The 15,331-nt window shown below is 41.5% G+C and overlaps 1 protein-coding gene across 1 annotated transcript in view; it reads right to left on the reverse strand.

Moving 5' to 3' along the window:
* Positions 1-15,331, reverse strand: part of LOC136876074 (dipeptidase 1) — a 535,571-nt gene that overhangs the window by 355,456 nt on the left and 164,784 nt on the right. The window contains exons 4-5 of the mRNA XM_067149708.2: positions 10,664-10,832; positions 126-282 (exon numbers count right to left, since the gene is read on the reverse strand). Coding sequence (XP_067005809.2) covers positions 126-282; positions 10,664-10,832 — 326 coding nt within the window. The remainder of the gene's footprint in view (positions 1-125; positions 283-10,663; positions 10,833-15,331) is intronic.

Here is a 15,331-nt window from a genome sequence, read left to right on the forward strand (position 1 = left end):
AATAGTTAAACTGTAGATGTCTAAACGGTAGAAAATGCTAAATGTGGAAATCAACATATTAAGTTTACGATTTTAAAACTCTATTAATGAGTACCCCTACAGATAACATATTGGAAGATATTTACCTGTGCTCCCAGCATGCCCTCCTGTAGGCGAGGGAGGTCCGTCTGCGACCACGAGGTTGTAGACCAAGGAGGAATCTGCCTCAGGTCAGCGGAGAAGTTGAATTTATGGAGCTGATTGTGAACGAATTTTCGAAGATTCCATGCGAGATCATTGTGCCTGAAAAAGACGAGTATTCGTTAGCATCGTACTTGATATAAAGTTTATTTGGTAATAATCCAGGGTTTTAACAAGTAACGCATAATAACAATAAAACTAAATTAACTCATTTAAAAATGATTGGACACTACAGATTTAATATTTTGAGAGAGATATTTTACAAATAGCAAACAAGATCTTCAACTATTATTCTACGGGATTTAACGTCAACTACAAAATATTGGAGTCCCTGAGGGGTATGGTAGGAGTATGGAGGAGGGAAGGATACCAAGACAATTGCTGGAGGCGAAGATAGAAGGAAAGAAGGCAAGAGGGAGGTCCAGAGCAAGATAGATGGACATTGTCAAGAACAGTATAAGGAAAAGAAGAATGGAATACAATTACTGAAGAAGAGTGGTGGAAGTAGAGATCATGGTGGAGAAGTACCATCAAAACTCCGACCTGGGAGGAACTGGACGAGGGGAAATTCTTCCTTTATGCTTTTTCTTGAAAGGTATTTCTTACTTCAAATAAATCTTTCCCCATACGGAAAGTTTGGTTGCTGTGGAAATAACTTAACTCTTCACTTGTGCATTGCATTTTGTGTGGAAAAAAAGAAACCACTTTTCCTTTTGCGAAAAACAAATGATCATAAATTTGTCTCTCGGTCATGGCCTATGAACAGCTGCTAATTTCAGATGACCGCCAGCCATAAGATATAGCCTGCACGGTTGCTAGGTGACATTGTTTGACCATCCATCCATACCTTTCATCCGTGGCATTAACCCTCTACTGCATGAATTATTTTTCATTTTCCTTTGGTGAAGAAAATTTCGAGCTTTAATGTTCAACATAAATCCAGTGTTTTAAATGTACCAGCAATTCTTAACTGGGGCTAATAGCTTAACACTCGTATGTGATGTGGATTGCCATAGTGGAATATATATACGATTTTTCACGATTTTACTCTAAGCTTTTAACATTCAAAGACGAACATTACAACCTACTGACCATGGGTACGCACTGCGGTACAACTTGCACGACCGTAGGTCGGTGATGTCTTTGAGGTTGAGCCAGAGGTACTTTTGAAGCCTGTGGTAATATGATGGGGAGGGCCCACGTAAAATAAACGGTGGCTGGTACGAATGGATGTTGACAGGGTGGAAGGAGTGCCTTTGGTTGTAGGACTGTTTTGTCTCATGTTATGTATTAAAAAAAATGAAAAGCATCACTGGGATATATGTTTAATTGATTGTACAGTTGAAGGTGTGCCGTAAAACTACCTCTGTCTACAATATTTATCCATGCATACAGGTGAAAAGTTATTTATTGCCTAATGGCAACAGTATGCAGTAGAGGGTTAAATGGGTGGTCCGCGTACCACTCGGGCAGAGGTGCTCAGCTGGGCGCCCGTTGAGGCTAGCCCAGTGCGGCCGGGCTGGTCTGACGTCAATGCGGGCAGCTTACGTAGCAAGCATACGTCACAGTGTAGAGAGAGAGCGAACACACTTTGCAGGGAAGCATTGACGTTCGATTATGATTAGGAAGCTCCCCTCCACTACTCAGCGAAATGCTGATTGGGGGGCAGTATTCAAAACAAAGCGCCATAATCGCAAGAAACCATGAGCTTTCAAGATATTCCGGATTGAATTACTGTATACTGCGCTCGATATAAACAGTTTTATTTTCTTATATTTTTTTATTCAAAGAAAACCGATACGTTATAATTCTTTGGATACAATCTAGAATGGTATAAGGTTTAAGAGTACGAGCTACGATTTACAATTCCTTGGATGGGCATGACAGTACTTCCATTTTTTAAAAGTAAAATTTCTGTTATTCATTAAGAAAAAGTAACATTATTACAAAATTCAACAAGTTTGCTGCTTGATTTCTCACAGTGCTGTAGTGTTGTGTGACTTTCTCTGTTCGCTGAATTTCTGTAAGAAGTATTAAAACTTAACACGAGTTTCATCACGAGTGAGGACATAGATATTTAATATCCAAGACTAAAGTACCAGAACAAAGTAGATGTATCTATCAGATAGATGTACAATATGCCTTCAAATAAATAAGCTCCCTATGATATTAGAAATGTTTCTAAAGCACCTCTTAAAAATGTAGTAGTTGAAATTGTAATTCATTACGTACATCATAAAAATATTTGAAGTTGTCGGCCCAAATTTTTATTGTATCTGGTCAATGTACATAAATTGCAATAAACGTAAGTAACTTATTTCTTACAGTGTAAATTGAAAATAACGTAGATTTCTGCCCTTATCTCTTATTATTTTCTCCCTTCGTTTCATACTCATATATCGCAGCAGTGATCGGGTATGACTGGAAGAACTTTACCTAACCTTCACGGCCTGTGACGTAGACACAACGTCACTGTGGTTGAATAGCATACGCTGCGCTCATCGCCTGCCAGTCCGCCCACTTACAGTGCTGGGTGCTCAGCGTGAGCACCTCTGCATTAAGGGTACGAGGAGTCGTCTCAAAGGGTAAGCAAATTTATGGTAGCATGTAACTGTTTACGGGCCGCCTCTGTGGTGTAGTGGTTAGTGTGATTAGCTGCCACCCCCGAAGGCCCGGGTTCGATTCCCAGCTCTGCCACGAAATTTGAAAAATGGTACGAGGGCTGGAACGGGGTCCACTCAGCCTTAGGAGGTCAACTCATTATGGGGGGAGGGGGGGGGGGTTCGATTCCCAATTTTCAATAAAATCTTGTTTTGATTTAGTGTTTTTTTTGGTATACCACTATACAGAATCCCCTTTCCGAACTCTTCATTCTAAAATCTATGTCCGTTTGTACCTCGCAATGACTAGCTATATCAAAATGCTTACTGTATTTACGTTACATTGCTCTTTATTAATATTTTTGTTTCGAAATCCACTCATTCACTGCAATCGTTCTTCAGTAGCAGTATGTACAGTAAAATAGCAATTGTTGCATTAGTCCGGCTCATTGGCTGAATGGTCAGCGTAGAGTCCTTCGTTTCTGAGGATCCCGGGTTCGATTCCCCGCCGGGTCGGAAATTATAATCGCGTCTGATTAATTCTTCTGGCCCGGGGACTTGGTGGTTGTGTCTGTCCCAATACTTTCCTCTTTATATTCAGACAACACACTACACTACCAACTAACACAGAACTACGCAATAATAATTACATCCCTCCATATGGAGTTGGCGTTAGGAAGAGCATCCATCATAAAATATGGCCAAATCCACATGTGCGACACCGTTCGCACCCGCGACCTCACAGATGTGGGAAAAGCGGAGGAGGAAGAAGAAGAAGAAGAAGAAGCAATTGTTGTAATTATCCCGCACAAACACCCATCCCCACAGTGTCCGCACAGGTAGCAACAAGACAAGAAATATAGGTTAAAAAAACTAAACAAGGTGGAAGCAAAATCACCCCAGAAAACCATCGCAAAGGTACTTACCACGAATAAGACAAGCGACCAGAGGCCGTGGAAATAAGGAAAACCAACTATCACTGTATGGTTTCAAATTACTACAATAATCACACGTCCAGGTACTTTTGAAATAAATAAATAAATATATTTAATAAGAGAAAGAAGTAAAATTAAAATAACTCTGGACTCAGAACATCAACAGGAATAAGAAAAAAATGAACAGGGAAATAATATCAAAACATAACTAACCTACGGTTCGAACCGGCCTAGTTTATTGGGACCCAATAAAAATTTCATAACCAGCCTATCTTCTTAGTTATAAAATACAAATAAATTATGCTTCGGCTTAATTACCTTAGGTTGAGTTTAATACCTTCAACGTCGTTAATTTAGTTACTTGCATGAAATTAAATAATTAAGTTAATCTTTCTTTACTTGTAAAATACACCAACCAAACGAGATACTAGGCGAGGAGTTTATATAAGGTTTCTAAACCTCGTGCAAAAGGAAGAAAACCAAGAAAATCCCGAAATAAACTAGGGAAAAAGGAAAAATCAAGAAAATCACAACACGCGGGCGAACAGTGATACCAACCAATGGATCAAAACACAAATAGATAATCGGCCCCAAAATTAAAGACAAACGGACTTAGCATATAACTTTTCAGACATCACCGGAGCATGAAAAATCTTTTTTTTAAATCATCATTTAAAGCAAATGCGCACAAACGTCCATTACATTTTCATCACAATCATCATAATATCCATCCCCATGGCAACAACAACAATTCAAGTTCAGACCCGAGAGAGAGGACCAATAATAATTAGGATCACAACAATGCAATCAACAGACCGCACGAAAAGTTTAAAAAAAAAAATTCCCGGAGGGAAATGAAAAGCCGAAAGAAAAGGGGAAATAGCAGGCGAAAAAGAAAAATTCCCACCGGAAAACCTTACGAAAACTGCCTCCCTTAGTATCTTTCACAATCCAAAAACGTCTCCTCTAACTCGAGCTCAAGACATCACCTCTTTCCTTTTTTTGAAGGAAAATGCCAAGAGTTACCAGAACAAATATTACAATATTTGTACCACATTTTTAAGGGTTTCCAATTTTGAACAATTCCAAGTTTGAAATACTATACCAAACACAGGAACCGGTATCTAATCACAACACGCCGCCGAAAATGTTACTATTATCATTACAGCATTATTTCCAGGAGAGGCATAGCATGTGTCACCAACTGATTAGCACAAACACTTCGATGAAATTGTAGCAAAATGCCGTTAGAAGAAAGGTTTCAGTAATAATAATTACTCTCGTATATCTCGTTGCTATCATTAAGCACTGAAAAAAACCAGGAACAGTTCTCCAGCCATTGTTCACCGCTCAGATTTGGGCTTCTTCTATAAACCTCACTCCGAAAGAGTTACGAAGTTTTATTTGCCCAGTAACGATGAAAATTAAAATCCACTGAGTTTCCAGTCATTCGACCGGGTCAGGAATGGAATGGAATGAATGAAGCTCCCATCTAGCGGCGAAGTTAGGAATTGTGCCGGCTGCCATCTCACATCGAGTGACCGGGATTTGAACCACGGAACCCAGCGGTGCCACCTGAGCCACGGACACTGCCCCCCTAGTGACGATATAATATTGTTGTTATTGGGCAACAGGATGGTGTAGTGGTTTAACTTATTGCCTGTGTCATCCCGGTGAGCGTGGTTTGATTCCAAGTAGTGTTGCTGGAGTGTCGGGAAGGACATGCGACCTTAAATCTCTGGCCACAACTATTTCATTCCTCATTGCATGCAGGGCTCCTTAGCAAGCGGGATAAACAGCGGAAGATGATGGTGATTATTATTATTATTATTATTAGTATTATTATTATTATTATTATTATTATTATTATTATTATTAGATGCGAAAAAGACCATAAAACTGATCACGCAAAGCTCACTTAGAATTTGTGCATTTCCTCCTTTGCCAGGCAGCCTTCAATTTTTTTCTCATCGTGGTTCTTCATTCTTATGTCCAAGTGGCTCCTGTCTCCTTCTTGTGGATTCTCTCTCTGACTCTACTTCCCACTTGCAGATTTTCGTTCTGTATCAGGTGTGGTCTGCGATGTCGGCTACTTTTATTCCTGATTTTTCCAGGTCTTGGCGGATTTCCGTTGTCCAGCTATTTGCTTTCATGCCTTATGTTGCCTCTTGCAAGATTCTTGCCAATCTTTTTTCTGGAAGGCGTTTGATGTGTCCGTAAAATTCCAGGCGACTTTTTCTGATATCAGCCGCAAGGTTTGGGAGCTCCTCGGTCTGTATCCTTCGTCAGTCAGTTTTGGGCCGAGAATTTATCAGATGATTTTGCGTTCTTCTTTCAGTTCTGCTTTTCTGTGGAGATCCAGTGTTTCACTCGTGTAGAGTATTTCAGGTTTGAGCACGATGCTGTAATGTCGAATTTCGGTGAAGATTGAGAGGCATTTTTTGTTGTGAATGTTTTGCTTTCGGCCGAGAGCTCTCTTCATTTTCTGGATGCGGGCCTCGAGGGCCTTCTGTTCATTTCCTGTTGGTACTACAATTTCTCCGAGATATCGGAACTCAGGTTTTGGATTGTGCCAAATTTCGTGTTCAAATTCTGAAGGTTGCGGTGGTTGCACATGACCATGGTTTATGAGAAGGAGATTTGTAGGCTGAATTTTTCTGAGCATTTCTTGAGGGTTTCGATTTGGCTTATTGCCTGTTGTTCGTTTGTTGCGAGGATCACGAGATCATCTACGAGAGCGAGACAGGAGATTTTTACTAAATGGTTGCCAATTTCCTTGAACTTTCAGAGAGAGATTGTTCCCATTCTCTCATGATTTTGTCCAGGGCTATGTTAAAGAGTAGTGGGGAAAGTCCATCTTCTTGTCTGACACCGGATTTTATCTGCACTTTTCAGATATATTTTCCATGAATTTTACTTGGGAGGTTGTGTTGGTAAGAGTCTGATGATTTTTTGAGTCTTGTTGCCCAGTCCGTACTCATTCAGTGTTTGGAAGAGGGATTGCCGGTCAATGGAGTCGTATGCTTTCTGGAAGTCCACGAATGTGCAGAATGTGGGTTGTTTTCTGTCTTTTTTGTTTTTACATCGTTATGCCCTACTTAGGAGCTCGATTGAACCAGCTTAGCTGATGTATTCGCCTTCTTCTCCTCCCAAAATCGCCTCATCCTCTCGCTGAGCTTCTTCCTTCGTTCTTCTCTCTGAGTTATAGTGGCTCTGGTATTGGGTTTGTCTTCAAACTGGTGATTGTCGATTTTGATTCTGAATTTAAATCTGCCCTGTATGATATCTTCCGAGATGTTGATTTCCTGGAGATCTGTTTCAGTTTCAGTTCTTGGTTTTAGATGAAAGGGCCAGGTTGAGAATTTTTTAGTTAGTCTGTTACTGTTCATTCTGATGTGTCCATAAAATTTCAGTCGCCTTTTCCGAAAAGTGTGAGCTTTTATTTTCAGAATGACAATGAACTTCCTGCGATGACTTTTTCCTCCATTTTCCTTCTATACAATCTGGGCCAAAAATTTTGCTTAAAATTTTCCTTTCCTGTTTCTCTACGTCTTTGGTTAGAGACCTACCACCAATGATTAAGGTTTCTGAAGCATATAACGCTCCAGGTTTGATTACTGTATTATAGTGTCTATGTTTTGCTTTCCGAGATATTGGATTTTTGTTGTACCTGTTCCAAGTGATCCTGTAAGCTTTCTGTAACTTGGACATTCTTTCTTTATCAGCTTCGCGGATTATTATTATTATTATTATTATTATTATTATTATTATTATTATTATTATTATTATTATTACAGTTAGTTTTATTTGGCTTCCAACAACAATCACTTGTTATTTCAGGTATAATAATAATAATAATTTTGTGTGGCTATTTCTAGCCGGGTACAGCCCTTGTAGGGCAGACCCTCCGGTGAGGGTGCGTGGCATCTGCCATGTGTAGGTAACTGCGTGTTATTTTGGTGGAGGTTAGTGTCGTGTGGTGTGCGAGTTTCAGGGATGTTGGGGCAGTAAAAACATCCAGCCCCCGAGCTATTGGAATTAACCAATGAAGGTTAAAATCCCCGACCCGGCCGGGAATCGAACCCGGGACCCTCTGAACCGAAGGCCAGTACGCTGACCATTCAGCCAACGAGTCAGACATTTCAGGTATAATCGCAATATACTCGTACTTCGGGCGTTCGAAGGTAAAACAATTGGATTTTGTGGGTACGCCAACCAAGAATTTGAATGCCAGCCATACATCACAGCCTGCTCGTGGTACACTTCCGTAACGGAGATTTTCAGATGATTCTCAACCATAAGAAATATTGATTATAAAAATTGTTTCTTCCGTATGTCTGGTAGCGATAAAATTACATCCACGGTATATTCCCTGCCTCCATAAGAGGTGACTAAAAGGCCCCATGGGCTCTTAACTTAAAATGTTATTTGTTTTACGTCCCACTAACTACATTTTTAAGGTCATCGGAGACGCCGAGGTGCCGGAATTTAGTCTCGCAGGAGTTCTTTTACGTGCCAGTAAATCTACCGACACGGGGCTGTCGTATTTGAGCACCTTCAAATACTACCGGACTGAGCCAGGATCGAACCTGCCAAGTTGGGGTCAGAAGCCCAGGCCTTAAACGTCTGAACCACTCAGCCCGGCGGCTCTTAACTTGGAAGCGTGCGTTGGCGACCACGGGACTTTCAGCTGAGTCTGATATTGGTCCTCGGCTACCCTGTCCGACCTCCCTCGGTCAAATCTTCTCGTTTTCCGCCACCGACGCTATTTGGTTTGAAGACGTATGTAGTATTTCATTTCCACGCCCTTCGTTACCCTTCTCTTTCTTTAGCCGTTGCCTTCATTTTCGACGTGTTGGAGCTCTTCCAGTTTCATTCCTGATTTATTTATTTATTAATGTATTTATTTAAAGTTTTCTTATTTTTTCTTACAAGTTGCTTTACGTCACACTGACACAGATAGGTCTTATGGCGACGATGGAACAGGAAAGGGCTAGGTGTGGGAAGGAAGCAGCCGTGGCATAATTAAGGTGTCAAAATGGGAAACCACGGAAAACCATCTTTAGACCTGCCGACAGTGGGATTCGAACCCACTATCTCCCGAATACTGCATACTGCCGCACTTAAGCGACTGCAGCTATCGAGCTCGGTTTTCTTTATTTTAGGCCTGATGTAAAACAAAGTATAATATGTAAACCATTATCTACTTTAAACAATAACATTCGTAATGAAAATCCACAGCCTGTTCCCAGTCATTCGACTGGGTCAGGAATGGAATGAAGAAGCCGCCATCTAGCGGCGAGGATAGGAATTGTGCTGGCTACCGAAGCCTGTCGCACTCCTCTGGGGCAATGATAAATGATTGTTATATGAAATCAAATGTTAATGGAGAATGTTGCTGGAATGAAACGTGACGGGAAAAACCGGAGTACCCGAAGAAAAGCCTGTCCCGCCTCCGCTTTGTCCGGCACAAATCTCACATGGAGTGACCGGGATTTGAACCCCGGTATCCAGCTGTTAGAGCCTGGCACGCTGCCACCTGAGCCACGGAGGCTAACATACGTAATATTAACCGTAATTATTATAGGCTATAAAAAGAAATTGATCCTGTGAAAGAAATCAGAGGAATTGAATTTACAGTTCCTTCTTCAAACCTTGGCTCATCCAAAGCCGGCGTAACAGCTTCGGCACTGTTCCCCGTGCACCGGTCATGAGTCCTTTAATAATTATTTCTTGAAGACTATGCTTCTCTGAAAATAAACAAATCCAAAACAAAAGTGACGGAGTGCAGTAGAACGAAGTCACGTGATGCAGGAAATATTAGATTAGGAACTGAAGTCTCAGAGGAAGCAGATGAATATTGTTACTTGGGTAGTAAAATAACTGACGATGGCAGAAGTAAGGAGGACATAAGATGCAGGCTAGCACAAACAATGGAGGCCTTACATAAGAAAATAAATTTTTACAATTTGCACACTTCGAACATTGATATAGGAATTATAATGATGTTTTCAAGACTTTGTTATGGAGCGTGGCATCGTATGGAAGTGAAACATGGACGATAACTAGCTCAGAAAGAAAGAGAATAGACGCTTTTGAAATGTGGTGCCAGGGAAAAATGCTGACGGTGAGATGGGTAGATCGAATCACGAATGAAGAGATACTGAATCGAATAGGTGAGCGCAGATCGATTTGGCTAAATTTAACGAGAAGAAGAGATAGAATGGTAGGGCACATCTTAAGACACCCAGGACTTGTTCAGTTGGTGTTTGAGGGAAGTGTACTCGGTAAGAACGGTAGGGGTAGACCAAAGTATGAATATGACAAGTAGATTAGTGCAGATGTAGAATGTAGTAGTTAAGGAGAAATGAAAACTTTAGCACAGGATAGGGTAGCAAGGAGAGCTGCATCAGATCAGTTTATGGACTGATGACTCAAACAACAACATATTATTCAATGGTTAGTTTCAGCGTGCCGGGCTGAGTAGCTCAGACGGTTGAGGCGCTGGCCTTCTGACCCCAACTTGGCAGGTTCGATCCTGGCTCAGTCCGGTGGTATTTGAAGGTGCTCAAATACGTCAGCCTCGTGTCAGTAGATTTACTGGCACGTAAAAGAACTCCTGCGGGACAAAATTCCGGCACCTCGGCGTCTCCAAAAACTGTAAAAAAGTAGTTAGTGGGACGTAAAGCCCATAACATTATTATTTATTACTATCTTTTCAGCGTCTACTTCCTCAAGCTGACCACTGTGTGACGAAAGCGAATGGTGGGGTAAATGATCACTCCGCGCTTGCGTGGTTGGTTACCCAGTTCTACTTCCTCTTCAAACAGTTATCATCACCACCACGTCATAATATATTTGAGAATATGTGTTTTTGGTGTAATGGTTCCTTTACACTAAAAGGACCTAAGAACCCTTGAGTATCAGGTTGTTTGTTGAAATGCTCACCCGTCTACTAATGGCGTCTCCCGCAGCATCCTCTTGACGGCGCCGAGGTGATCCGAACCTATCCCACCGTGACGGACTCTTGCGGTAAGTGGCAGGACCACGCCCACTCCTGTCAGTGTGAGCAGGATGAGCAACATACAGGCTAGACACCAAGAGCGCTGAGCCGAACCTGAAACAACATACCACTTGTGAGCTACAACCAGCCAGTAATCAACTTTCTTGTCAACATTTAATCAAAGCTCTTTTCAATCACAACCAACACTACTATAGACTACTTTTGGACGGATAGCCCGCTGATATTTATGGACAAAATACCTGGTAGGCTGTAGTAGGTATAGCCGATATATGTTTTTTAACCTATACATATACGCGTAAAATACCTATTCTGTCTGTCATTCATAGCGATATTGAGATATCGACAACATTTCACCATCTGAAACTGACGTCTGACAGAGGTTGTTTGTTGTTTAAAGGGTCTAGGTGATTTGCCCACAGATAGAGGTTGTTATGTCTCTTTTACAAGAAAAATGCAGGGACATTATTTTATCAATGCAGGGGATTGCCGCTGGCCCTGTCGCCTGCGCTGCGAACCTATCTCCCGCCAAGCACTTTGCCGTCATGCGGGCAGCGCGTGCTTTTGCACAAGATTTCCTGTGCTTTATGAAAGTATAATGTATATACACACACTCATGTCATGAAAATGGCATTGGAACAATACACTGAGCAGTAAACACGTGAACACTTGACTAAACTGAAGCTTACGCCGATAAAGCTCTCAGCAGATTGCAAAGGAGGGGGAGCTTGTGGCTCCGAGAAGCGCATCACGGCAAATTGTTTGGCGGGAGACAGGTTCGCAGCGCAGGCGACCGGCCGATTGAGAATCCCCGAACAGATAAAATATTGTCCCTGTACAATAGAACTTCCACAACCATGAACTATGTCTTCTTCTTATTCTTATTCCGCTTTCCCCACACCTGTGGGGTCGCGGGTGCGAACTGTGTCACACGTGTGGATTTGGTCCTGCTTCATGGACGGGTAGCCTTCCTGACGGGAACATTACATGAAAGGATGTAATCACTATTGCGTGTTTCTGTAGTAGCTGGTAGTGCAGTGTGTTGTCTTAATATGAAGAGGAAAGTGTTGGGGCAAACACAAACACCCAGTCCCTGAGCCAAAAGAATTAATCCAACACGATTAAAACACCGACCCGGTCGAGAATTAAACCCGGGCCACTCTGAACCGACGGCCTCAACGCTGACCATTCAGCCAATGAGTCGAACAACCATGAACTATGTCCTTTTAAAAATACTTTTCTTTGAATGAAGTGAAATGTACTTCCCTTGTAAGGCAGACCCTCCAACGAATATGGCCGGCATCTGGTGTGTGTAGGAAACTGCGTGTTATTACAGTGGAGTATAGCGTTGTGCGTGGTGTGTGAGTGGCAGGGATTTTGGGGACAGTACACCCGGTTCCCGAGCGAAGATAAATAACGGGGAATCGTACCCGGGGCTCTCTGAACCGAAGGCGACTAGGCTGACCGTTCAGTCAACACCTGTTGACATGAGGACGAACTATGTCCATCCACAGCTGCTTTTAAATGGCTTTTCCTATGGTGCTTGTTCGAAAAAAAATTGTTGAAATTTTCCATCGTTTGCTATATTAATTTAAACTTTCATTTCCAAAATTTATAGCAATTGTAAAAATTCACTAAACAATGATGAATAACGTGAGAAGATGTAGATAGATATGTGACTTACACTAAGTTATACCTGTATTTTTCTTACGAATATTAAACCTGTAGAAGTTTTATTCAGTGTTACTGGTAAGACACGCACACATATCTCTGCAAATACGGACAGCTCCGATCTACGACAACTCCCCGAAGACACACCCGATCATTTTTGTTGCCGGCCGGATGGTTCCACGTCTTTAATACAGCTCCCAGCCGGACTCAACAAAGCATACAGCTGCTTCCACGATTGGAAAGTCAGCTTCCCATCCTGTCTGTGTACCATTCCGCCCTTACCATCACCACCACCACCACCACCACAACTACCACCACATCTGCACATACCGATCCTTTCGTGCCTTTCACTACTTTATCTCTGTCTCATCCTTCCCCAATTATGTCATTGTCCCTCCCCATCTCTGACACCCCTGACAGATCCAGTCTTCTGTACGTAACCCCCCCCCCCCCCGCTACCTTACACCTCAGCGACCTGAAGGAGAAGAAGAAGAAGTCGTCTCTGCTACGCCTGCCACTACATCAGCAACCGCCGCACCATCACCGTCGACACCACCACCACAACAACAACATCTCAGGCCATGTATAGCTGTGTCATTCGCGGTGTGAATCCCTCAATCTCCGACCGTGAAATACTCAATGAACTCCACGCGGAAGACGTCCCTGCCAGAAGAGCATTCAGGATCCAGAACGTCTACGGTCCAACATACTTGGTCCGCCTCATCTACCTACAGAAGATGAAGTCCAGCGCCTCATCAGCAAGGGAGGGTACATATACCACCAGCTACATCAAGTGGAACCCTCTCGATCTCCTCCGCAATCTCTCTCTAGCCATCCCGTCAACAATATACGTCGTCACCTCCGGCCAGCCCCTCCTCCATACCAACATCGTCAACCCGTACAGACTCCTCACGACCTCCTTACGCGACATCAGCGCAACCCTCCACCTCCTCACTCTTCCTTCCAATAAGAGCACCTTAGTGTAACCCTCCACTCCTTCCACACATCAAAATCAAAATCTCTTTATTTGCAAATGAGGTGTCTACCTCGGTGGCAAATGGTACACTAAAATACATTATTGTCAAGCACTAAATATTAAATTAACAAGAGAATAAAATTTTCCAATAATACAATATTATATAATTTACGCTAACAATTTTTTCTATTAAACACACAGCTCATCCTCAATAAATTTACATTGTTTACAAAATTATACTTATAATATCTCCTGTACTACATACAAATATAGTCAACTGATATACAGTATGTGGAATTACTTCAAATGATACTGTACAACTGGTATAAGATTAAAATTTACATTGCATTTATTTACTTTTTCTTTTTCTTAACCCATTCTGGAATCTAAGTAGCATAACGACCTGCTGCGTCTTAATCAGAGCCCCTTTTACCACCACTTTTCAGAGTTCCTGAAGGGCCTTCACAGCTACCGTAGCGGTCCCAGGGCCCTCGAAGTCCCCACTGTACTTCACCCCTACAGGCAGTCCCCTACTTTGGCTGTCCAAACTCCTTAGACCAGGGGATGAAATGAATTTATTCACACACATTTTTTTTACATTAACCTGTACTGGTCGAATGCCCTGTAACATTTAATTTATTATCTCTGTTGCTGTTTATTCTCTTTTTGAATATCTGTACAGATTTTTGAAAAGGATCAAACACTACCCCTGGTAAACTGTTCCACTCCTTCACACCCTTCCCAATGAATGAAAATTTACCCCAATCGCTTCGGCTAAAATTCCTTCTAATTTTACATTTGTGGTCAGTCCTGCCGATATAATTATTTTCCAACTGAAGCCTCTCACGGATATCTCCCCATGCTTCTTCTCCTGTATAGGCTCTATATAATCCTATAAGTCTAGTTTTCTTCCTTCTCTTACTTAAAGTTTCCCACCCTAGTTCCTTTAACATTTCTGATACACTACTCTTTCTTCTGAAATCCCCTGTTACAAATATTGCTGTTTTCCTCTGCACACCATCTAGTTCTTTTATTAGGTATTCTTGGTGAGGATCCCAAACACTTTTTGCATATTCCAATAATGGACGAACCATACTAAATAACTTTTCTGTTTTAATTCTTTGTTGCATCCTTTAAGTAGCCTCATTATGACATGAAACTATCTGTATGCTTTCCCGACAATGTCATCCACATGACCCTTCCAGTGCAAATTGCTTTCAAATCTTACACCTAAGTATTTGCTTTTGCCATCTTTTGGGATAACTACCTCATCCAAAGTATATTCAAATTCAGTTTTAAAACTCCTGTTTGTAAATGTTGTGACAGTTGATTTGCCTCCATTAACCTTCATATTATTCTCTTTAACCCATTGTTGGATACTGTCAAGGTCCCTTTGTAATTCTGAACAATCTTCAATGGTATTTATTTCCCTATAAACAATTATTTCATCTGCATACAATCTTATTTTTGATGTTATATTGTTCCCTAAATCATTTACATATATTAAGAAAAGTAACGGACCGATTATACTACCCTGTGCAATTCCCGTCCAAACTTTCTCTTCCTGCGATACGTTAATTCCTACTTTGACTTTCTGAGCCCTTGAATTTAGAAATGTTTTTATCCAACGTATAACCCTTACATCCAATCCTATTCCCTCCAATTTCTTTAATAATATTCCATGTTCCACTCTATGGCTTTGGAAAGATCTATGGCTATGCAATCTAACTGGCCTCCTGAATCCAATTGATCTGATATGTCCTGCTGAAATCCCACCAGTTGTGCCTCACAAGAAAATTTCTTTCTAAATCCATACTGGCTCCTCATGAACCAATTTTTATCATCACATATCCCTCTGATGTACTTTGATATTAAACTCTCCAGAATTTTACAAACTATACTGGTCAGGCTGATTGGTCTATAGTTCTCTGGTTTCCTTCTATCACCC

The sequence above is a fragment of the Anabrus simplex genome, chromosome 6 (assembly GCF_040414725.1).
Source record: "Anabrus simplex isolate iqAnaSimp1 chromosome 6, ASM4041472v1, whole genome shotgun sequence".
In the NCBI taxonomy this organism is placed as follows: domain Eukaryota; kingdom Metazoa; phylum Arthropoda; class Insecta; order Orthoptera; family Tettigoniidae; genus Anabrus; species Anabrus simplex.